The sequence below is a fragment of the Panonychus citri genome, unplaced genomic scaffold (assembly GCF_014898815.1).
Source record: "Panonychus citri isolate SS breed McGregor unplaced genomic scaffold, ASM1489881v1 Contig00117, whole genome shotgun sequence".
NCBI classification, from domain to species: Eukaryota; Metazoa; Arthropoda; class Arachnida; order Trombidiformes; family Tetranychidae; genus Panonychus; species Panonychus citri.
In genome coordinates this window covers 72378-95656 of record NW_026515522.1, presented here as the reverse complement: position 1 = coordinate 95656, position 23279 = coordinate 72378, and the positions used below count along the sequence as shown (strand labels likewise).

The window sequence follows — 23279 nt, the reverse complement described above, 5'->3', positions numbered from 1 at the left end:
TCGATATCATTGTAATTTATTAAATTGTTTCTATTCTCTTTCATTCATAGGGATTCATGTTCCTGGAGGTAAAGGGGCGCGTCGTGATCCAACCAATGCTAGAAGCCGAAGTCACTTAAATGGTAAGATGAATGTTGATTCGAATAGTTTTCAATTCTATTAAGAATAGTTACATAATAAACTTAGGTGTTGATCATTGAATTAGATTTAATATTGGAATTGAATGAATCAATCATCATTGAGATGATACAATCTCATGGATAATGATAAACAGTTAGGTTTGATTGTCTTCTCGAAATCAAAGATAGTTTTAACACCAATCAGCACAAAATTCAATCAATACAATAAATAAAATCAGGACCGATTTTAGGACGAAATCATTGTTCAAACTCAAACAAAGCTTTTCGATAATTTTCATCTAATTTCATTTCTTTTTATCTTATTTTTACTCAAGATGGATCCAATGGTGCCAACGATGTCAACTCAAGTTTCGATAATCATTATAGACAAAGTAAAATAATTCCAATTATAATCATGACCACAATCATCAATATCTTCCTTGTAAATACAGATTATCTCATTTATGTATTACTATAAATAGCCTTTTGGAATAATAAGTATTAACAAGTATTTTTCCGTTGGATTAATTAATCAAAATCAAAGGTTAACAACAAACAATAATCAAGTTTATTACTGAGTAATTTAACGAACTATGTATCAATATATAAATCAGTACCAACTTAGGGTTAAATACAATTAAGATTAAAACAAAAAAGTTACATCTGTGTAAATAAAAACCTCCATGTAAATGCTATTATTAATATATTATTATATATGAAATAAATGAAGACTTTTTGTCATATAACTGTTTATATTATTTGGTGAAAGTTGTGAAAGTTTACAACTCAAATGTGGTACTTCAAATCAGCATTATCATTCATGAATTATGATTTCATTATTACTGTCAACAATTAAAGAGATCAGATTACATGAATTGTTTTTATCAAGTATTTAACCAATACTTCATATGCTTCAATACGTGCTGATAAATGTCATAATATGAATTAACTTTTTCATCTCACATCGTGCCATCTGTTGGTTCCAAATATAAACGAAGCCAAAAGTTCAAACGCTTGCTTTAGTTTTCGTCGAAAAAGCCTATCCGTATATAAACTAGTGATGGACCGATCCGAGTAAATGACTCGATCACGATCGATCTTTTTTGAGAAAAAATTGATCGATCACTTTTGTTGAAAGATCGATCATTGCAAACAGATAAAAAAGGAAGAGAAAAAGTAAGAACAATAATTTCTCTTTCGCATTTGATGGCGCAAAATTTTGATCGTTTCAAAAATAAATGATAATTGAAGAGTTAGCGAATGGTTTTGCAACTAAAACTTAATTTTATTTATGCATTTCTTCCATTTATATACAATTTTAATTAGGGAGCGAGAGAGTAAATCTCACCATCACCTCATCTCTTAAGATGAGGTGAGGTAAAATTTTGATGATGTTTTATTGATCAATTAAGATTATTTTTTTTATTAAATAATTGATTAACTTTTGCTTCGTTTACAAAATTATTGTTACATATTCCTCCTGTAAATTAATAGCAGTCTCTGTTATTAGTACATAGTTATAAAGGGAAAAATGAAGTTGATATGATTAATTAATTCTGAACAGAGGTTAACATAAGTGAATTTTGTTTTTGATACAATAACCAGAAATTGGTAAAATTGGTTATTATTTTCGATTCGATGTTGTTTTGATTCTTGAAGATTACCGTGTTCGTAATGTTAATTAAAACTAATTGTCAATGAGAAGATGATTAGCAAAAGGCAAACATAGTAAATATTATGACGAAAATAAAGTAAATTGATTGACATTTAAAAGATGAACTGAAAAGGAAAAGGAAGACAAGAAATTAAATTGATCATGATGAGGATGAAGATGAAAATGGCGAAGTTGGAGAAGGTCACATTGTCAATTAAGACAACACCCAACCACAAATAAAATTGAATATTCCTAGAAATATAAACAGAAAAATATGAAAAATATTTGGTGGTGAGGGCTCGGAATTACAGTTCAGATTCAGGGTGGTGACATTCACCAACGAGACATTAACCAACGAGACATTCATCAACGATAAATTGTTGCAATTTCCCATTGGGGACATTAATCTGGATTAACAAAGAGAAAAAGAAAATTAAAAACGCCAACTACAGGGCTGTTCAGCTATTTTCGCCGATGTTTTTTGCGATTTTCTCAGCAACTAAGAGTCAAAGAGACTCGAGACTTAAGTGGTATGAGTTCGAGCGATACTGAATTGTCATATTAAAATATCAAGGTCATTCAGGTCACACGTAAAATAACGCGTTTCAAGGTTATTTGATGGTCATTCTATGATTTTCCACACTTATTCATCCTGGGTTAAGATTTTGAAGTTAGTTGTAACTGTCAATCAGAAGATATTGCAGTTTAATCAAAAAGGTACTGAGATTCTTTAATTAACAAAACTTATCATAACAGTTGACCCTAAAGACATAAGAGCCTGAAATTTTGATAGTGGTGTTTTCACACATACTTTTTTATGATAATGCCTTCAAATGACCTTGAAACACGTTATTTTACCAGTGACCTGAATGACCTTGATCTTTTAATATGACAATTCAGTATCGCTCGAACTCATACCACTCAAGTCTCGAGTCTCTTTGACTCTTAGTTGCTGAGAAAATCGCAAAAAGCATCGGCGAAAATAGCTGAATAGCCCTGTACAATAATTGATACTTACGATCTAAATAAGTAGCAAGATCTTGACCACCTCGAAGTAGAGCCAAATCTTTGGCATTATGGCCGTTACCATCTAGTTCTGTTACCGATGAGCCCGCAGCGGCTAAAATACAAACAGCGGTCTGTTGATTAAAACGAACCGCTATTTGTAACGGAGTTTGACCTTCACCCACTGTCCTAGAATCCATGAGATTGGGTTCAGATGAGACAAGATAATGAATAATATCCTGATGTCCAAACATGGCTGCATAATGTAAAGCGGTACAACCCTTGGTATCAACGGCCCATAAACTGTAGCCCCGTTCATGTAAACCTTTAATTGATGAAAGGTCACCTCGTTTAGATGCGTCCAAAATTTTACCCGAATTAAAATCAATTGATATACAGGTAGTGTGACTTTCATAGTGAACGATTTTGATCCGATTTTACCGCTTTATGTTAATATCTATGGTAATTATGTAAACACAGGGTTAGAGACAATAGATTAATTGTTGTGTTGATGTGTTTACTTTTTTGATTAGTGACATGACAGGCCAAAAATTTAGTTTAATCGACATCGGTCGAATTAAAAGTTTTAGAACTTGGTGACTCATTTGCCGCTATTCAGGTCAAGCTGAAAGCCGAAGGAAAATATATTTCGAAAGGCCATTTATCCAATATAAAAATGACCGATCATCTTCAGCTCTAAAGCCACACAACAAAAACGCCGTGGGTCCGCGTGGAACATTAACAAATAGACAATTAGCCGCTCTCAGGAAGAAGGTGACCTCGCCCAACCCGCCCACCCTGGTCACTCTCGCAAAACACTTTGACACATCTATCAATGTCATAAGATATGCTATACATGAAAAACTCAAACTCAAAAAGGTCAAGAAGCCCAAACACCATCATTTAAACTCGACGAATGTCGAAAAAAGGTTTCGCCGCTCGTGGCCTTTGTACCGTAAGCTAAAGTGTGATCAGTGGCAAAATTCATCACTAGCGACGAGGCTTGGTTTTATATTGATGATACCGGCAAGAGCCGGACCATCCAATGGCTCACTTCGAACCAGCGGCGGACAGAAGCCGAGCCGATCACCACTCAGCGGCACAAGAAGGGAGTAATGGTTTGGATCGGTATGTCGGCTCGTGGCCTTACTCAGCCGATTTTTGTTGAGCCGGGAGCTAAAATTAATGCTCAGTATTACATCTCCGCCATTTTGACTCCATTTATTGATGACCTTGCACCTCAACTTTACCCTGAGGGGGGATATATCTTCCACCAGGACTCCGCCCCTTCTCACTCCGCTAAAGTGACCTTAGACTTTTTAAAGTCAAAAAATATAAAATTTATCCACCCCCTAGAACACACACCTACTAGTCACGCAGCTCCATGTGATTTTTTCTTGTGGGGATACTTGAAAAGTCAATTAGCTCACAGGAAGGTGGAGACAATCGAAGGTTTAAAAAATATAATTCGAGATGAGGTCAGAAAAGTGCCGATAACAATGATTCAAGATGCTTTAAGATCTTGGCCTCGGCGTCTTCGTGAAATATACTATGCTAAGGGTTATCATATTGAAAATTAATTTGATCATGTAAATGACCTTAAAGTTATTAACAATCAAAATCGTTCACTATGAAAGTCACACTACCTGTACTATCAGGACGAGTAGCACCACAATTACCAGGCGATAATCGGGTACCAATATCACCTCCTTGTGCCCCTTCACCTTCACTTATGCCCAATCGATTGTCACTATTATCATTATCTTTAATTACCTTACAACTAATTTCATTAGTTCTACTATTTCTAGGATTAAACTTAGGATTAAGATTAAGATTAACATTTCTAGGGTTATAAACAGTATTTACTTTTGTATTGTTATTATTATCACTGGTAGTGGAAGCGTTTATATTACATTGATTTATATTTTTACCTTTATCACTCATAATTGATTCATTTTTAAGAGCACTGGTGGTTGTTGTTGTTGTTGTTGTTGTTGTGGTTGTTGATGGTGGTTGTGGTTGTGTTGATGATGATGTTGGTGACGACGAGGATTGTGAAGGTGACAGTGTTGATTGAATTGTATCTGATGGTGTATTTAGATCACCCGTTTCTTTACTCGCGTTTGGCGGTTTGAAAAGTACAATTGTATTATTGTTATCACCCAATTGGCTTTGATCTATTGGTAAGGGTGTCTCATCACCTCCCTCACTAATACCGCTCGCTGGACTATTGGTGCCCACGTAGGTTGGTACACTTGGTGTACTTGTATCATCACGATAATTGTCATCAGCGGGATCAAGAATGAAAAGATCGTCATTACAAATATCTACCACATACTGTAAATGCTCTTGGGCTCGATCGATGCGAAAAAATCGTTCAGCAGTACAAGCTAAAAGTTGGAGAGACAATTTTGTTTTCGATAAAATTTCAATTAGGAAAACTTGATTATTAGATTGAATTCTGATGGACTTACAATCAACGAAACACCAATCAGTTGACAGTTCAAAGGCTCTTTCCATTCGGTATCTTTTCACTTCTGAATCTGGTGTTTCATTCATCTTTTGACTGGCCGTTGATCCTTTTCGTTGAGCTTGGACCATTTGAATGATTAAAACACGAACATGATTCAATTCGAGATCGGGATTAATATTAAGTTTACCAAGAGGTATTGCTAAAGTTAGAATAAAGTTTTCCAATAAAAGTTAATTCATCGAACTGGAAAAGTCTCTAATTGTTCAAAAATCAATACAATACTTACATGCATCTCGAAGTCTGTCTTTATCATAATGGAAAGTTTCATAATCGGTTAAATTTAACTTTCTTACATCAACGATTATCTCTCGATCCAAAGTTGGCCTGGAAAGTTGATATCGAAAAAGCAAAAAAGTCAATACAACATTATCAATATGTAAAGAAGGGAAAAAAAACTCGATCGAAAATGATTCTCACATTGAAATGATCTGCGAATGAGATTTAGATTTGGCAATCATATTTGCTTGATTTTTGACCTTAATCCTAATGACGGAAGGTAATAATCGACAGGGTTCACCATCTACTTGCATAGGAATCGTTCGCCGTGTAACTATTTTGGCCTCTTTACATTGAGCTACACACGACCCATGGCCACCGGCTTGAAGAAGAGGCTACAAAGTGGGTGAAAGAAAAAGTTATCATCAAGATTGAGGTTTATTTACATTTCGATCAATGATTTTTGTCGGTCGATTCTCACCAGTTGATAGGTTGTAAGGCCAATTACTTCAATCAGTCCATCATCGGTTCTTGGTAGTTCAAAGGAGGGCGATGCACTGCCCCAGGGTCGAGTACCACCTCCGTAACAGGGGATATTGAGAAGTAAAAGTGAATGGACTTTCAGGTCTCTTAGTCGTTGTGTATGGTCAAAACCATCACGAGTTTCATGGAACTCAAGGGCAATATGAGCATCAACACCAATGGAAAAATAATTATTAATCACATTAAGAGGTAACGATTCTTTACCACCCTCAGGCGTATCTGAAGCTTGTTCTATTAGGTTTAATTCAGTGTTAAGAGTAACCTTAACATCCCAACGGTGAAGTTGTGCAACTTCACCGTTAATCTTGTCTTTAATGTTAATCTTGGAAACTGGTTCATTTGAACACCTCCACCCCAAACAAGTACTCAAGCAAGATCATTACCAGTTCTAAGGGATTTAAGGGTAGCAATTGGAGGTTTAAATCCAACATCGAGAACCGAGAGTATCCAACCAGCGGTTCCATCGCCTCCACAAGCCAATATCCGCAGGTTTGGCACTTTACGATATAATTCATGATGGTTTATGTTTAGACTGACTGAAGGTTGTATGCCAATAATTAGTATTTAGTTCATTTTATTATTAATAATAGATAGATTCAATCGTTTCCAAGAGAATCCTTTCCCCAATGCTCTCAGATGATGATTTTCAGTTAAGTAGACTTGATTTTCTTGATTGTTTGAATTTAGTTATAATCTAAACCCATAGAGCTCACTACTCACCATAACAATCAATTGGTAGTCCAGGTAACAATTTGAATCTTTTGCTGTGGCTCTTGAGACATTTATTGGTTTGAATTGAACAGTTACATGTGATGATGATGATATATCAGACAATAGAAAAAAGTATGTTAAATTGTTACAAATCAATGTCAATTGTGATAAAAATCATTCGAAATTAAATTTGTACTGTCATTTTTTCCAATTTTGTTCATTGTTTTGACATTAATTTTCTTGTTTCCATTGCGAGTAACTCTTACTTTCTACTTACAATTTAACTCAAGAACAAATTTAATTGTGTTTTTTATTCAGTAAAATGATTTGTTTTCCTTTAATTGTGGTTTGTTCATCTGATTATCAAATTTATTCAAATGAATTGAGAATTTAAATGTTAAATCAAAAGACTGGATGTAAATTTGTTTTTCAATTCACTTGATGATTATCTTTTCTTCTGTGTATTTGTAATTAACAAATTTTAAAATTCAACAGACACAAACTGTTGGATAACGAAATCAAGTTAAAATAACCTAAGGGATAATCGTCATCATGTCAGGATCATCAAGTGGCCATAATAGACAACCAAGTGTTCGGCGTAATCGTAAAGTTATCGTTAGCTCAGTTTCAAGTTCAGGGTCAAGTTCATTACCCATCAGCCGAGGATTAGGAAGAAGTTCTGGTTCTCATGGGAGCAATAGTAAAGGGAGAGTTATTATAACACCCTCATCATCACCCCCACCGAATCCAACAGCAACAACAACAATAACCACAACCACATCAACAGTGAAAACGATTAACTCAACTGGATTAACCTCCAGATCAACAATTACTTTACCTGTAAGACCAACAACAGAGCCAACAACACCGACAACCATACCAACCATTATCATTGAAGATAGTGATTCATCAACACGATTAACTAACGATCCAATAATAACTATTCTGGATAATTATTCATTCCCTGAAGCCGGAAAAGATGTCAAAATTATTGACCACAGATTCTTGTACAAGTGAGTTTTTGGATTTTTTGTTCATATTCCAAATAATCACATGAAATAATTGATAATCATTTTTTTACCGGCGGAAAAAAACGTTAACTCATTGAATCGATGAGTAACCAAGTGAGAGTGAAAACGTTACATTGGATAGGAAGTTCGTTCCATATAAAAATTAATAACCATGAAGAGAAATGGTTTTATCCATGAAACAAGATCAATGTCCATTGGTCTCTGATCATCAATGAATTGGATGGAACAAAAATTTTCACTCATTCTTGTTCATCCAATCTCTTCACCTCATGCACTTTGAGTTTACTTTGATGATGATGATGAGAAAAGGATAATATTGAATCTTGATTCTAGAATATAAGTTCATCTCCCTTGGAAAAGTAAACACCATGGAAATTGTAACTTATCTCACCAATACACATTATTGAATTTTTCTCAATTTCCATGAGATAGTCAACTTTTTCTTTCTTCCAGAGTAAAATGTTACCCATCAAGTTTCAAGATGGAAAAAGAAATCGTAAGGTTTGATTCCAGTTAAAGTAAAAGATGAAATTTCAACAATATGTTCTGATGACAATTCCAATGAAACCGAGTTTGGAATTTTTTATTTACACTGTACATCAAGTAACCATTATTATTGAATTGTTGAAACTGATATTCAGCTATTGAATTTAACCAACGAATAACAATTATCTCTCTCTCTCTCTCTCTCTCTTATCCTGTGTTTATCTGATTCTTTTTCTTTATCCATGAAATGGAAAAGCTTCAACATGAAACTTGAATCGAAATATGAAAACGTGTAGATTCAATTGTGAATACTCCCACACAAGGTATTGTTGATTCCCATTGGATTTTCATCTCATTATCTTGAAAAAAAAGTCCATGTTGCGTATTGATAATCAATCATTTTGATTAGAAATGATAAAATTTTCAGATACCTTGAGGCTGAATTTGGGTGTGAAAATTGTGCTGAATTGAACAAGTTGTCTTTCTCATTATATCGATATCATTATTATTATTTATCACTGGATATTGGTGATGATCATTATCCAAAATTCAGTGGTCATCCTATTGATAAATTTATCATGGAATATTTTGTTTGATGGTGTTAACAAGATAATAGCCTGGAGATATTGAAATTTATGGGATTTATCGGTGTACATGAAACAAGTGAGAAAAAAGATCTCATGAGAAAATTTTTCCAAACTGAGAGACATTTGTACATTGACAATGAGAATCGAACTACTTTGAAACTTGAACTTCTCGAACATATTAATAATCCAAAGTGAACAATAGAAATTTAGAAATGAAAATTTTGTGAATAATCTTGACAGGAAAAGAATCATTCTAATGATTATGTAATTGTCATATAATATTGTGAAATAAATATTGATTCTCGTCACACTATTTGTGATGGAATCGATTCATGTAAATAGTTGAGAGATTCAGATAAGATTCCACAGGCTAGTTAAATCTCACTTTGGCTTTTCCTTTCCTCACCTGAACATATGAGAACGTTCATTGAGAATTCATGAAGACAAATTGGAATCTGAAAGGAATAATTCCTTAGAGCGATTGATAAATTGTATTGATTCTTTACCTTTACTCTTTCATTGAATAGACAACACATCTTCCATCTGATTCCATAGATGCAAGTGAATAATTTCTAGAGAAATTTCATTCTGGTTTTCAGGTGATAGAATAATAGTTCTGAAAAATGAAATTCAACTCTTTGAATTGATTGTTACATTTAATCAGTTCAGTTTGATCGATTGACTCTAATATATAAATTCCCAGGGAAGTAACAATCATGTGAGATGAAATTTCCAATAAATAGTTGGCGTCATGATAAAGATTCGAGTAAACGTAAGTTTTGTAAAACTGACGTCTTCTATTCAATGATGAATCGATCAGCTGATTTGATATTAAAGACAACGAGAGAATTTTTTTATCTCTCTTGTATGCAAATGAATACGAATAAAATTTTCAAATAACTTCAATTTTTGCTCTTTTTCCATGTTGATTCTTACGCTCATTGAATTAACATTTTCGACAACAGTTAATCTAAAAGTTTTTCTTTCTCTTCTTCTTTTTATTCATGAATAGAGTTTAATTCTGATAGGAAATACATTTTTCTCAATTGGCCAAGCATAAAATTTGCCAGATTCTGGAAATTTATGTTTCTTTTTCATGGTACAAAGATGAAAGGTTAAATGAAGTGAGAAAATTTCTCAAAACTTTCAGAGTATTGAGTTGAAAATCTGAAGGATTCTTGAATGAGACAAAAGAAGCCTCTTTCATGAATACATCAGAATACTTGAATCATGAGAGAGACAGAGAGAAATAAACAAGAAAACAAAGGTGATCAATGATTACCTATGATTCAGGCAATTAATTATTAGAATCAGCAATCAGCTTTTACCTCAATCATCAAAGTAACGATTTAAAGTGGAGAGTTTTTTGTTTTCTCTTGCACATTCAGTCATTAGTGATTAATGATAAATCTTTATTTAACTTCATGATTAAGAGTTTTCACCTGAATTTGGATAAGAATCTGACCTTTTACACTCTTTGAACTGTTCAACATGAAATAATTTCTTATCAATTATTTACCTGAATGGACAATAAATGTATTTAACTAATGACAATGACCATGAATCGATAGTCTAAGATGAAAAATGAAATGAAAATCACATGAATGTGAAGACCAATATTCTTGAGAACAAGAGATAATCATGATGAAGATGATTCTTATCTTAATTGTTATCAACAACCAGGGTCAACAATAGATGATAAATGTCCTTATCAATAGAATGAGAATTCATTCTAATGGTGAAAATAGTACAATGAATGAAGTGGAAAATACGAAAGAAAAAGAAAATATATAAATGATAGAAATTCCTATCAATTATCACTATTATTGGAAAAAGAGAGAAAATCGAAATTCTTTCACAATGGAACCATGTTACCCTGAATTTTGTTCTGAATTGTAAATTCATAAGGTTAGTTTACATTATCGTGAAAACGATAACAATTGATCGCGACAAATATATGATAAAGTAGATGGAAGTAGGTAGAGAAAAAGTAACACAAAGTTTCAATTTGAGAAAACTAGAGTCTCAAATTACCGGTGTTCCCTCAAGGTTATTGTGTTACACACTTGAATCAGAAGAAGAAGAAGAAAATGTTCACATGAGATTAGAGTTTATTGAGAAAGGATAAGCTTTAATACCTCTTATCCATCTTTTTCTCTGTAATTTCCTCTTCCTTTTCCACCCATCGAACTAATTTTCCATCTTATTCAACTCCTACTCTCAAGATGTCAAGCATCTAATGGTTATATCGGAACGAAGAGGAAAAAAATAAGAGGGAAAATTATTATTGATTCGATACATTAGATGATAAACAGGAGAAAAATTAGAACGAAGAAACTCAATTTAACTAACCTCATAAAGCCTTTTGAGATTAACCTGAACTTTGTATGGAATTCATGGTTAGTATCATTCACATGATGGAGATAATTCATTATTATCATTATTTTAAGAATTATTATTACCATAGAAAAAATTAAGTTCCTTGCAATTCTGGCTTTTTTTCTCATTCTTTTCTCTCTTTACAATATTTCCATTCAATTTTCTCACTCAGAGTTTTATCTGCCTATTCTTATACAAATTTCATGATGATCTTCATGAAGATCATCAGAAAAAGATAAAAAGAGTAAAAAAAGAGAGAGAGAAAGAGTAAAAGTAAAAGGTAATGTTTGTTTATTCTCTAACTTTTTCATCATCTTCCACTCTCTTCGTTTACCTAATATCTACTTTTTTTGTTCTTTTCTTCATCTTCATCTTCTAATTCATTGCTGAAAGTTTATATCGTTTCAGAATTTTCTCCTTATCCATTTTGAAATTCTGATTCTTTCTTTACTATTTTTCCCTTTGAACATTTTTACATTTCATCAGCATGATAATAATCTGAATAGTATTTTATTCATCGTGAACATTATCTCAGATAAGAATAGAGAAAAGTAAAACTTTAGGATAATATTGAACTTGAATATTTAAGATGAGAAAATCCATTTCGATAGTGTAGAATATATTTCAACATCAATTCATTTCGAGTTACTTTTTTATATCCTGACAACAACTTCCCTTGTTTACTTTTCAATTGTCTGGAAACATGAAAACCCTTTGAATTATCATCATCATGTAATCACCATGCTATTACTCAATCATTCCAATAGATGATCATGATAAAAAGATTAAGTATCAGGAGGATGGAGAAACTTTTCATTACAAATTCAATTCAAAACACCATGTAGACTGTTTAACGTTGTTCCATTAACCACAAAGTGAAAAGAAAAGAAAATGAAGAAGCAAAAGTGTTCAGAACATTAAAGCTTCCGGTTAATCAAATCTCATAGAAAATTTAATACCATGAATTCTGACTTAGTTTATCATGAAGATAAAAAAACAAAGTTCCAAGTCTAATTTGTTTTCCAATAGAGTGTGAAAAGTTTAGAGCCTGGAAACAGTTAGAGTGTTTTATTAAGATTAAACTTGAATAACAATTAAGTTTAAAATAAAAATCTTATCACATAATTAAAGCATCATGAAGAAAGTGTATGATGTTGATGTTACCTGTTAATTGTTGTTTTCATGATAATTATCATTCATCAGAATCAACATTCATGCTACATATTAATAGTTATTAAAAATATCAAACTAATGAAAGTTTACAGATAACAAAAGTTTTATCATAACCTTGAAGGCTTATATCAAATTGGATGAAAAGTTTACCTAAGGTTAACTTTTTTTCAGTCTCCTCGTTAATGATTCCTATTTACAACAATAAAACAACATTAAAATTAACATCATCATCATCATCAGGATCGTCTTTGCATCTTCATCGTCATCTTCAAACAACACCACGATCTCTTCATCCTTTTTTCATTTCTGTACAGAATTGTTATCCACTCCATCACTATTATTCTTGCTTTTCTATTGATGAATATTATCATATATCGACCATGTGATGATGATGCATGATGATGAGAATGATCGTCATCCTTTTCTCATTCAAAAGCAATATAACATGAAACGAAGGGTGAAAAATAGTTTTCATCATCATATTGTTCATTTTCCTCTACACCTCCATCATCATCATCATCGTCATCAGCTCTTCATCTTTATCATCATCACTTTCTCTTCACCCACTTCTTTCCCCAAATACCATTAAATGTAGCTTAATATGATGATAATGATAATATCTTTTGTGATATTAGTTGAATAGCAATAAAAAAACGATGTGTAAACGAGTAAAGTTACGAACTGGATTCTAGAACAAAACTGTTTTCGATAATAACTGTTAAATGATAATAAAAGTTCGTGAGAGAGAAAATGAAAGGTAAGTATAAGAATAAAAAAAATATATAGTTATAATAATATCAGAATGTAAGGTGAGAGATTTCAGACTAAAGGAGGGAGATGTAGGTGTGTTTATGGGAAAGAAAGAGAGAAAGAGAGAGAGAGAGATAGAGAATGGAATGGATGAGGATGAAGATAATGTTGAAGATGAAATCAAAGTTGTAAACCAGAATCCTCAAGAGTATCGTTAAAAATAGCAAAGGAACAGGAAACATGAGAAGATCAAGAAGAGAAAGAATTATCATCAGCATCATCAAAGTAAAATTTTCTCAGAGAATCAAGAGCTTTCAAGATGAATGTTAGACAATTATAAGTACATGTATCATTGGAAATACATGGTATATATTAATAAAATCAAAGGTAAAAATGAATAAGCAAAAAAAGTTGTAAAAAATGTTACAGAGTAAAAATAATTGTAAAAAATTATCATCCTAATCATCATCATCTTATAATTTGTAATAACAAAAAGGTGATTATTAATATATTACATTTATCACAATAAGACTGAAAAGTTCAGGTAAACAAACAGTGATTCATTTGAAGGGAGTGATGATTTTTCTGGTAAAATGATTCAATTTATATGCAATTAGCTTACAAATAATAAGATAATGATCCATGATGAAAGTTGGTTTGAATAAGAAAAAAATGCTCAAAATTATCATGAAAATTATCATGAAATAAACTCAAAGATAATAAATGGAAGATAAAAACAGAATGAAAAGTTTCCAAACTTAGAAAAAATTTCTCCTTCCCTGCATAGGAAAAGCTCCATTCTCTCATGATAACATCTTAATGAAAAAGAATATATTATTGGAATTATGATTCCACAGAAGAATATCCTTAACAGAGTAGAACTTATAGTCTTCCATGATGATGATATTTTCAATCATCCTTTTAGCTCTCTGGATTGTCTCGATAAACTTATTCTGTAATCAATCATTTGCTGATATAATACGACTCACCCACTAGTTGATGGGTATTAATATTATCTTATAAACTAATTTCATGGCAATTTTTGTGGTATATTAATATCTGTTACTCTTTTTGTCAAAACAGTTTGATCAAGTTCAACGTTTATAAAGGTTAATTTGCTGTTCAGGGGAAATCAGGTATAAGAAAACAATTTTCATGGTTGATTATTTTTCTTTCCTTAAAAGAAATGATAAAAAAAGAGAGAAAGAGAGAAAAGTGTTCTCAGCTCAATGAATTGACACTTTTGCTTACAAAAGTTTTAGTTAACTTCATCTTCTTCCTTGAAATTGATGACGATGATAATGATGATAATAATAACCTTACCTGTGTATCACATTGTTGATATCATCTTATTTCATCACTATGAACAAAATACTCAGAATATCATGAAACTTTAGACACCTTAACTTCCTTCCCCTTCGACCTCTCCCACTTCTGCCTTAGATCATCTTGATTAATGATTTTTCATTGTCGTCAAAATCTTCATTTATCTTCATCATCATCATCACCATCATCATCTCTCTCTCTCTCTCTCTCTCTCTCTCTCTCTCTCTCTTGTTCTGTCATCCATGTCATTTTTAATACTCACCCAGTTTCACCATGAGACTTAATCATATCATTATTAAATTTGACATTGATAATGACAATTAAGTGTAACAATAATGTTTCAATAATCATCATGAGACAATTATCTAAATTGTTAACCAGCCTTCAATTGCTCAAGTTAATTAATATTTGCAATGATTAGCTACTGAAGAAATACTAATTGAATCATGAATCATGGAAGAATAATTTCACTAGGGCAAAAATCGAGATGAACAAAAAAAGAGGCTACATATAACTCAAGCGATTAAAATTCATGATAAATTTTGATATCATGTCAACTTGAGCTCTTTCTCAGAAATTTTACTAAGATATATAAATATATTTAGAACATTCTATTTGATACTATCGGTAAATCTAGCCTTTGATAAGAATTTTCTTCTTTCCTTATCCTCGTCATCATGCTCTCACTTTTTTCTCTTGCGTGACTTTATATTTCCTCCCACTCTTTTTATCCCGTTAAATGAAATGATCATGTTCGAATATCAACTTTTTCCTCCTCATATTCTATTCGTTACCCTTTTTTTTTCTTCAATTTATCGTCAATTCCAATAGATTCAGAATCATTTCATGAAGATTGAATGAGATATTTAACAAAAGAAAAATGGTTATAAATATAATATCTCAGTTTTAGGTCGATTACTGATAATACAAATTATTATCCAAGGAGAGGTTACATTAACATGTCTATGGTTGGACGATTCTAGAACACTATTTGATTAAAGATGAACGTGACTCTATCTTGGTGATGCAAGAAAGGAATTATTTTTATTCCGAAAAATTCACTCAAAATTTCAGGTTCATGAATCATGGTAACGAAATAGAAAACAAATTGATCAATTTCAATACAATTGACACCATCATATAATAATAATAATATTTATATATATTAAATTCCGAGAATGTAAATATTATCTAGGAAAAAATTTCATTCAGTTAACAATGTTTACTTTTCAATTTTTTCTCATTACTGAACTTTGGTTTAGTTTCATGATAAAAAACAAATCTTGTTGATATTTTTCCCTCCCTTTCTCTAACTCTCTTCCTCTTGTTTCTTGATTACACTTGCCAATTAAATGTAATTACACCGTTAATTTAATTTGATTAGCAGCAATTTAATTGGATAAAGAAAAAGGGTTTCCTTGATTTGGTTTGATTACTTTTTGTTATTATTATTTGACATTGGAAAAAGGTTTCTCTGTAAATATATGTATATTATAATTGTTAAAACCTAGAAGTTGAATAGGTTGAAATGAATGTGAAATCATTATCATCATGGTTCACTGAATCATCATGACGATGATCATTGTACTTGTATTATAATAATCATCGTCATCTTTGTCATCCTCATTAGTTTAATGTCTACCTGGTGAAATGAGATGAAACTTTTTTTCCTTTTCTCTCTCTTTCTGTTATTTTCCATTGGAAACATCAACTTATCATTAATAATATTAATAGTAATATCAGCTGAGAGTTTTTTTTTCTCAGACGATTCTGTTTGATATCTTTATTAGAATCGTATTTCAGTAATAATATCAGAATTTATATCATTCCAAATCATGATAGGTAAAGAAAGCTAAAATCATCATCAACATGTTAATGATGAAATGTAATCTAATTAACTTGCTTTTTAATTGCTCCTGTATCTCCCTAATGATATGTACTCTCAACATTGATGAAATCGTCAATCATCATGACTGATGAACATGAGCTTTTATCTCAAGATGATTATTAGCATGATTTTATAAGTAGCTGAATCAAGTTAGAGGTAGACAATTGACTATCACAGTTGAATGGTTTAAATGGTGTATCTACCTGTCTATCTAATGGTAAATGATTATTGGGAATTTTTTTTAAAAAGTTGTATGAAACTAACTCAATCTGATCGAAAACTTTTCCTTGAATATTTGACATGATACAATTTTCGCGAAAACAAATCAGCAGGAGTTATTTTCCAATTTCATCTTTTGCCTGTTTAGAAGGCAAAGAAAAAGGAGATAGATTTACAATTCGAACCCTTTTCTTTGATTTTCCAATCACAGAAAAGAAAAACAAACATGATAACTTTTTATATATAAAAGAAATTTAAGAGAGAGAGAGAAAAGTTCTAAGGACTTTTCTGAAAGTGAAAAGGTAGAAAGAAATGAAAAATCTCCATCAGAATGAAAGATTAACCTTCTAAATGATCAGAGATGAGCTTGAAAAGAAAAGAAAAGAAAAGCAAAAGTTTTTTCTGCTCTTAGATGATAACAAGAAATTGAACCTTTTCTTTTTTCACCGAATTCACCGAGTTATGAGAATGAGAAATTGAAGTATTCATATGAACAGAAATCAGAGTATGTAAAAAAGAGCAGGTAAAAAGAAGACAGAAAAATTTTATGATAAAATGTAAAATATTCGTAACCATGAAAATCACTTTTTCTCAGGTGGAACAATTTTATTCATTATAATCTCTCTCTTTCTCTCTTTCTCTCTCTTACAATCTCTAGGAATGATGTCAATTTATCTTCCACCATGATGTCTAACACCATGGTGCTCATCTCTCATCATCAAATGAATCAGCTTCATGTGTTTACCTCAATTGATCTTATTTTCTGCTCTATTCTTTTATAAATTTTTCTTATAATTCATAGTCTCTAAATGTATTATAATATTTTCACCATGATTATTGATTTGGCACCAGAATATTTCATACTCGGAATCATTAGGATGATGATGATGATGAGGTTAAGGTAAAGAGGGAGTAAAAAGTGGGGCAGTAACTTTACATAGTTGGAATCGATCAGCAAAAATAATAATATTACAAGTTCAATGCTGAAAATAATAACAATTCCTGTTATTATTAATATATTATCATTATTATTATTGTTATGAATATACTGAATCTCAATGTTATAAATAAATTATCACATCATGAGGTTTTCCTATCAATTGATTTATCCTCAATTCCAGTAAACGGTAGCAATCAACAGACGTGAATAAACAATTGTTGCCTTTTACCATTGTTATCATTTAATCTGATTGTTGAGAGTAGAGTTTATCAGAGCAATAATCATGATTGGAAATCATGAGAGAAAAAAATATCATGGTATTAATCAGAAAGTTAGAGAGAGAGAGAGAGAGAGAGAGAGAGAAAAAAAGGAAAAGAAAGAGAAAGAGAGATAAATTTGATTAAGTTTATTGATAACGAAAAAGAAAAAGTTTTTATTTTTTTTTCGTTCATAACTTTTCAAAGACATTGACAAAGATTCCGTATTCTTATCATGTAGAGAGACTCAGATTCCTTTGAGAAAGAATTTCTCTTTCTTTCAATTATCAGAATTCTTAGCTTCTCTCTCTCTCTCTCAATATAGTTGAGCCTCATGATTAAGTTCATTATGAATTTTATATAACTAGATTTAAGTGATAACCTTGATAAGATTTAGGTTATCATAAGGATGAAGATTTAACATGAAAATGATTAAAATATAATCTCGGAGAATCAGAATTGTCGTATTGTACTTATCCCCTCAAACTGTGAGCCACACATTTGGAATTACATAGAATAAATCGAAGTTTTCTCATTATTTGAAGAATTGACAGATTTTTATCATGAAAATCGGTAAATCGGTTGTCACCTTCATAAAACGTTCTTCTTCATGATACAAATGGTATTTTATATCAACAATGAACTTTTCCTCTTCTCATCAGATTATATCTTATCATCTTGTTACCCTGAGTTATTTCATTAGCTTGAAGCCAGATGATAACTGGGAAACAAATAATGATGATTCTCTTGTTTGCCTTTCGTTCATGATATCTCATTTTTCATGGGTAAAATTAAAGTTCTGATCGATAATCGATTCGGTAACTCGAATATGCCGAGAGAGGAAAAATCTATTCGTTAATAACATGACACATTCAAAGTCAAGATCGATCTATGAATCAAAACTCAAATTCTAATAATACTCACAGATTTAGATTATTCTACCTCGATTAATCGAATCAGATATAAATTCAATTCATTAGTTGAACTGAACACCAAGAGATGTCTCCATGTTCAACATTCAATTGGATCAAATTAATTATTGATTAACCAAATTAAGAACTTATTCATTTCTTTTTTTCCTCGTCTTCCAAACTTCTTCATTTAATAACAATGTTTCTTTAAAATTTCATTTCTCTTACCATGAAAATCGATCTAATTAATTCTGAGCTCTAATGATTAAATGGGAACTCATTAACTATCCCCTGAGATCGATAAACTTCAAACAATTAAACATTTATCTGAATTTCTGGTTATTTATTGCAAGTTGATTAGTCTAATCAACAATCACATTACCAAAGGCTTTCTAATCAATTAACCAGTTTAACTAACCGGTAAATCAATCATTTAAACTGGTCACTTTATTACAATACGATTTGATAATTTGATGGGCAAAAAAATGACAAGATTAGAAAATTAATCTGATTTGATTATCTGCTTCTAATCATTTGTCTATTTTCACATTCATTAAACGTGATTGACTTTTAATCTTTAGATTAATTTAGACTTAAGGTTTAAAGTCATTGAATAACCTTGGTAATTAATCTCAATTAGAGAGTGAAAATTTCATTCTCACATCATTTGTATGAGATTAATGTTTGGTGACCCTCAAAGTCAATGGATTAATATGTATTGTTATAAGTGTTGTTAATCTAATCCATAAGGAGACAGAAAGAGTTTAATGTTCATCAGTTTTTTTCTGAATATCTTTTGTGTTGTAGTTTTCTTGTTCAATTCTGTGGTTTAACTGAGTAACAAGAGATGTCACCATGTTGAATGTTCCGAAAGGATTGAGCATTTGAAAGATACAGTATCAGAAAATTTGAATCAGAGGATATTACCTTTCCTATGGATCTCCCACCTCTCTCACTCTCTTATTCTCTCTCTTTCTCACCCTATGTCCCGCTCACTCTGACATTCCTTTTGGTTTTGTCTCTCTTTCTCTATTTGCCTCTCTGTTTTTCTTTCTTTCTCTCTCTCTCTCTTTCTTTCTCGGTCTTTCGTTTTCTCTCTCATCTCTGTTGATCGTTACTCTTACAATCATCTTCGTCATCATGTTGAAAGTTCTCTTGCGTTTTTTCTGTTCGATTCTCTCTTCCATTTCATTCAGTCTGAACATTCTCAGTTTATAACAACAGAACAGGTAATGTTTCATATGAAAAGTTTTCGATTTGTTTCAATATGTGAATAGAAAGTCAACAGACAAGACGAAATAATAAAAAAAAAGAAAAGAGAAGTAAATTTTTTATCATAAGTGTCAAGGTGAAAAAGGATAAGTGAAAAAAGGGATAAAAGATTTAGATTAGCCTGTGGTCAGTCTGTCTTATCCTTTCAACCCTTTCAGTAGATTTCAATCTTCAAGATTGGTTCATTTACCATATCATCCATGATGCAAAGGATTAAGGATAGTTTACGTAAATCATCATCATCTTCACGTGAGTCAACCTTAGATCCATCATCAGGGCCGAAAAATCAACAAGTGCCAACAAGTTCATCTGCTAATTATCATCATTCTCATCAATCAAACTATCAAAATCTACTTGCACCTTCATCACCAACAAAATTAACTTCAGAAGTACCACCGGGATTTTTAAATTTAGGTTCTAACCTTGGATCGGGTTTAAGTCGAGTCGGTTCACCGTCGACATTATCTCCACTTTCAGAGCGCCGAGATGAGGTTACCTTTGAAACAGTTCGAATGGTTCCTCGATCGTCTCGTAGTGAGGATGTAGCAACAACTCCCGAATCTGATACCCATTTTCCCTCTGCTTCCCTTTCCGTTTCCCCTCCTTCCTCTTACCATCCTACGACTCCGACAAACACCTCGAGCAGTGGTGATCTTTTAAGTGCTCATAGTAATTTAAGTGTTCACTTTTCTCTTAACGTACAATCAAATTCAATCTCCGATGCAACTAATCAATTTTTATCCACCAATTCACCAAGTCGATCTGGAAGATCTCGATCATTTGATTCAGCGGCTGCAGCCGCAGCTGCTCGTGAAGCAGCTGAACAAAAGGCTAAGAAACCTTATCATAAGGCAATAAACACCTTTCTCGAGCTTCCAAAATGGCGGATGCTGGTTCGTAAATCACCAGCCTCATCAAGCTCATCTGGACTCTCCTATGAACGGGATTGTATCCACTGTCAGTTGACCCTTGAACTTGCCAAAATGACCAAAGCCTCACCTCCAGTTTCAAGTGCAAATTCAATATCATCTGAAGGCTCATTGTGTGAGGAAGAGTCAGACAGTGAATCTGTTGCCATTGGCACTCGAACCTCATCAACTGGTGAGCCGGAAGATGACGATGCAATAAGTAACTCAGGAACAGCGGAAATTGAAGGATTACCAACAGTGATTCTAAGTTTAGCCCCGGAAATTGAAAAACCTTTACTCGAAGAAGACACCGGATTAACAGTTATATCTCTTGAAGTTCCTATTCGTACCAAATCAGGTCGCTCGGCTTCCGTTGATGGATCTTATCTACAAGTTCCCCAAAGACCTGAGATTGGTATTTGTGAACTTCCACCGGTCAAAGCTCAACGGTCAAGATCAATTGATGTCGCATTACCAGTTGGACCCGACGGACCTTACATCGTTGTACCCACGGAGAAACCACAACCTTTGATAACACAGTGAGTCCCAAGTCTCAAAATTATCATTACATTTATAAGCAGTGAAACTATTGAAGCAAAATTAACAAATTGGATTACACATTTATCTTTAGTTTTTCTCATGAAATGAAATTTCAACATCGTATGATAATCAACTATTGATATTATGAATTCTGTAAATATTAACCAAGAAAAACTGATTAATCTTATGTTCGTGATATTGACTCTTCGCAACTGATCAATTACCATCGTAATTTTTGCTATTATAAACGCTTAAAGTTTCAACTAGAATGATGAATGATCAGATTAAATGGTTTACGTTATCTTAGAAGATTAAGTTTTGAAAGCGGAAGTAGAATAATGAAAAAGGAAGTTGATTTTCTGTTGCTTGAGAAAAAAAAGTTTGGGATAAAAATCAAACCAGAACTTTTCCTTTCTCTTTTTGTGTATTCTCTTTGAGTATATGATACAATGGAACTACAATAATTACTGTTTGTTGTTTTCGATAAACTTTATCTCTGTCTCTCTCTTTTCTTCAGCCAAATGAACTTTTCTTTCCTTGTTCTCTATCATTTTCTTCACTCGATTTGTGATAAACTGGATAAGAATAATGAAAGAAGAAGAGGAAGATAAGAAGGTACCTAATACTTTCTTCACCTTTTCTCCATTTTCAAGTTCTTTTCGCTAATTCCTTTCAAGTTTCTTTTCGAATAATCCAAATGTTCATTTTGTTTAAAGGTAATCAGTTCGACAACATGTTTATCTTCATCTTCTTCACCAACATTTCTCCCTCTTTACTCACCATTTGACCTGCTCATTAATTGCTATTCATCTTCATCTCACTCTTTCTTTTCTTACCTTTTTAATTGTAAACTCATCAACTATCACCTTCAATTATCCTCTTTATCCTCTGTCAGCATTTAACTCTCATGTCTTATCGGTATCATCATGCTCTCTCTCTCTCTCTCTCTCTCTCTCTCTCTCTCTCTCTCTCTCTCTCTCTCTCTAGAACTTATCATGAAGATCTAATTCCTCTAACCTACAATCAGACATCATGAACAAATAATTTCACTCGCCATTGAATCATAAGTAATAATCAATATCAATTAATAGTTATCCACCATCAATCCCCTGAATATCAAGTTCTTACAAAAGTATTTATAAATATATCATTTATGCCACACAGAGTTTCAAAATTTACCCTGAAATTTGTTCAGCTGCTTATAAGCGACTGATAAATATCCTCGTCATCATGTAACTTTCAGACTTTTTCTGAATTTGTTGCAATCAGACAAGAAACAAACCTCATGAACTTATGATAATAATAATACTTGGAGGCGATAATTATTATAAAGAGTTGACTTAGTCATCTTAATCATGATTGAAAGCCTGAGTTTGTACTGGAAAATAATCAGTTGCATGTTAAGAATCAGTTAAATTCTGAATTTACATCATTTAAATTTTGTCAAAAATTCAGAGTTAATCTATGTATTTCTCTCATGAAACTCATTATTATTCATTTGAAACTCATGAGATATTTAAATAATATATATAATAGATGCAACGAAATTTGGAAAATATTTTTTCTCTCTTTTTAATTCACTTTTCATTCATTTGATTACAATTGGGTGATAATTGTCATGAATTGTCATGAATGATGAGCTGATATTCACCTTACTCAATATCTGATTAACTTCTTAATTAGTTTCGATTTAAAATGTTGAACAATCTTCGAATCATAAACACATGATTATGATAGACAAACAAAAGAAAATATTATCATCCGAATTTGTTAGTAATAGAAAAAAAAGAATAGAAAATTTTGTTCTTTCAACAGTTGGGTGTGTAATTTA

General features: G+C 32.0%; 5 protein-coding genes across 6 annotated transcripts in view; 4 read left to right on the top strand and 1 right to left on the bottom strand.

The window, feature by feature from the left end:
* The window catches only part of LOC128390281 (opioid-binding protein/cell adhesion molecule homolog), a 31178-nt gene extending 30301 nt beyond the window's left edge, over positions 1-877 (top strand). Inside the window, exons 7-8 of the mRNA XM_053349976.1 lie at positions 51-122; positions 455-877. Coding sequence (XP_053205951.1) covers positions 51-122; positions 455-597 — 215 coding nt within the window. The 3' untranslated portion in view covers positions 598-877. The remainder of the gene's footprint in view (positions 1-50; positions 123-454) is intronic.
* A 2275-nt stretch (positions 878-3152) lies between these two features.
* LOC128390280 (uncharacterized) lies at positions 3153-4438 on the top strand. The gene has a single exon (XM_053349974.1). The coding sequence runs from the start codon at positions 3894-3896 to the stop codon at positions 4356-4358; it is 465 nt and encodes a 154-aa protein (XP_053205949.1). The 5' UTR covers positions 3153-3893; the 3' UTR covers positions 4359-4438.
* Positions 4387-6631, bottom strand: LOC128390283 (diacylglycerol kinase iota-like; the record flags this gene model as incomplete). Its single annotated transcript, XM_053349979.1, is given in 6 exon segments — positions 4387-5168; positions 5253-5450; positions 5538-5635; positions 5729-5922; positions 6009-6415; positions 6418-6631. Coding segments are annotated over 6 exon segments (1893 nt in total), but the record flags the coding sequence as incomplete, so codon positions are not given.
* A 242-nt stretch (positions 6632-6873) lies between these two features.
* LOC128390279 (GATA zinc finger domain-containing protein 6-like) lies at positions 6874-17720 on the top strand. The gene is made up of 2 exons (XM_053349973.1): positions 6874-7794; positions 17279-17720. Exons 1-2 carry the CDS (start codon positions 7334-7336, stop codon positions 17400-17402), a joined length of 585 nt encoding a protein of 194 aa, XP_053205948.1. The 5' UTR covers positions 6874-7333; the 3' UTR covers positions 17403-17720.
* A 1699-nt stretch (positions 17721-19419) lies between these two features.
* LOC128390282 (uncharacterized) overlaps positions 19420-23279 on the top strand; it is a 40691-nt gene continuing 36831 nt past the window's right edge. For both annotated transcript variants that reach the window (XM_053349977.1, XM_053349978.1), the window contains exon 1: positions 19420-21447. In XM_053349977.1, the coding sequence (XP_053205952.1) occupies positions 20201-21447 (1247 nt within the window). In that variant the 5' untranslated portion in view covers positions 19420-20200. The remainder of the gene's footprint in view (positions 21448-23279) is intronic.

Excerpts from the sequence above, each read along its gene's own strand:
- LOC128390280 (XM_053349974.1), top strand. The coding sequence starts at position 3,894 with ATGGTTTGGATCGGTATGTCGGCTCGTGGCCTTACTCAGCCGATTTTT.
- LOC128390279 (XM_053349973.1), top strand. The coding sequence starts at position 7,334 with ATGTCAGGATCATCAAGTGGCCATAATAGACAACCAAGTGTTCGGCGT. Across the intron at positions 7,795-17,278 it reads GACCACAGATTCTTGTACAA|GAATGATGTCAATTTATCTT; the intron begins GTGAGTTTTTGG and ends TACAATCTCTAG.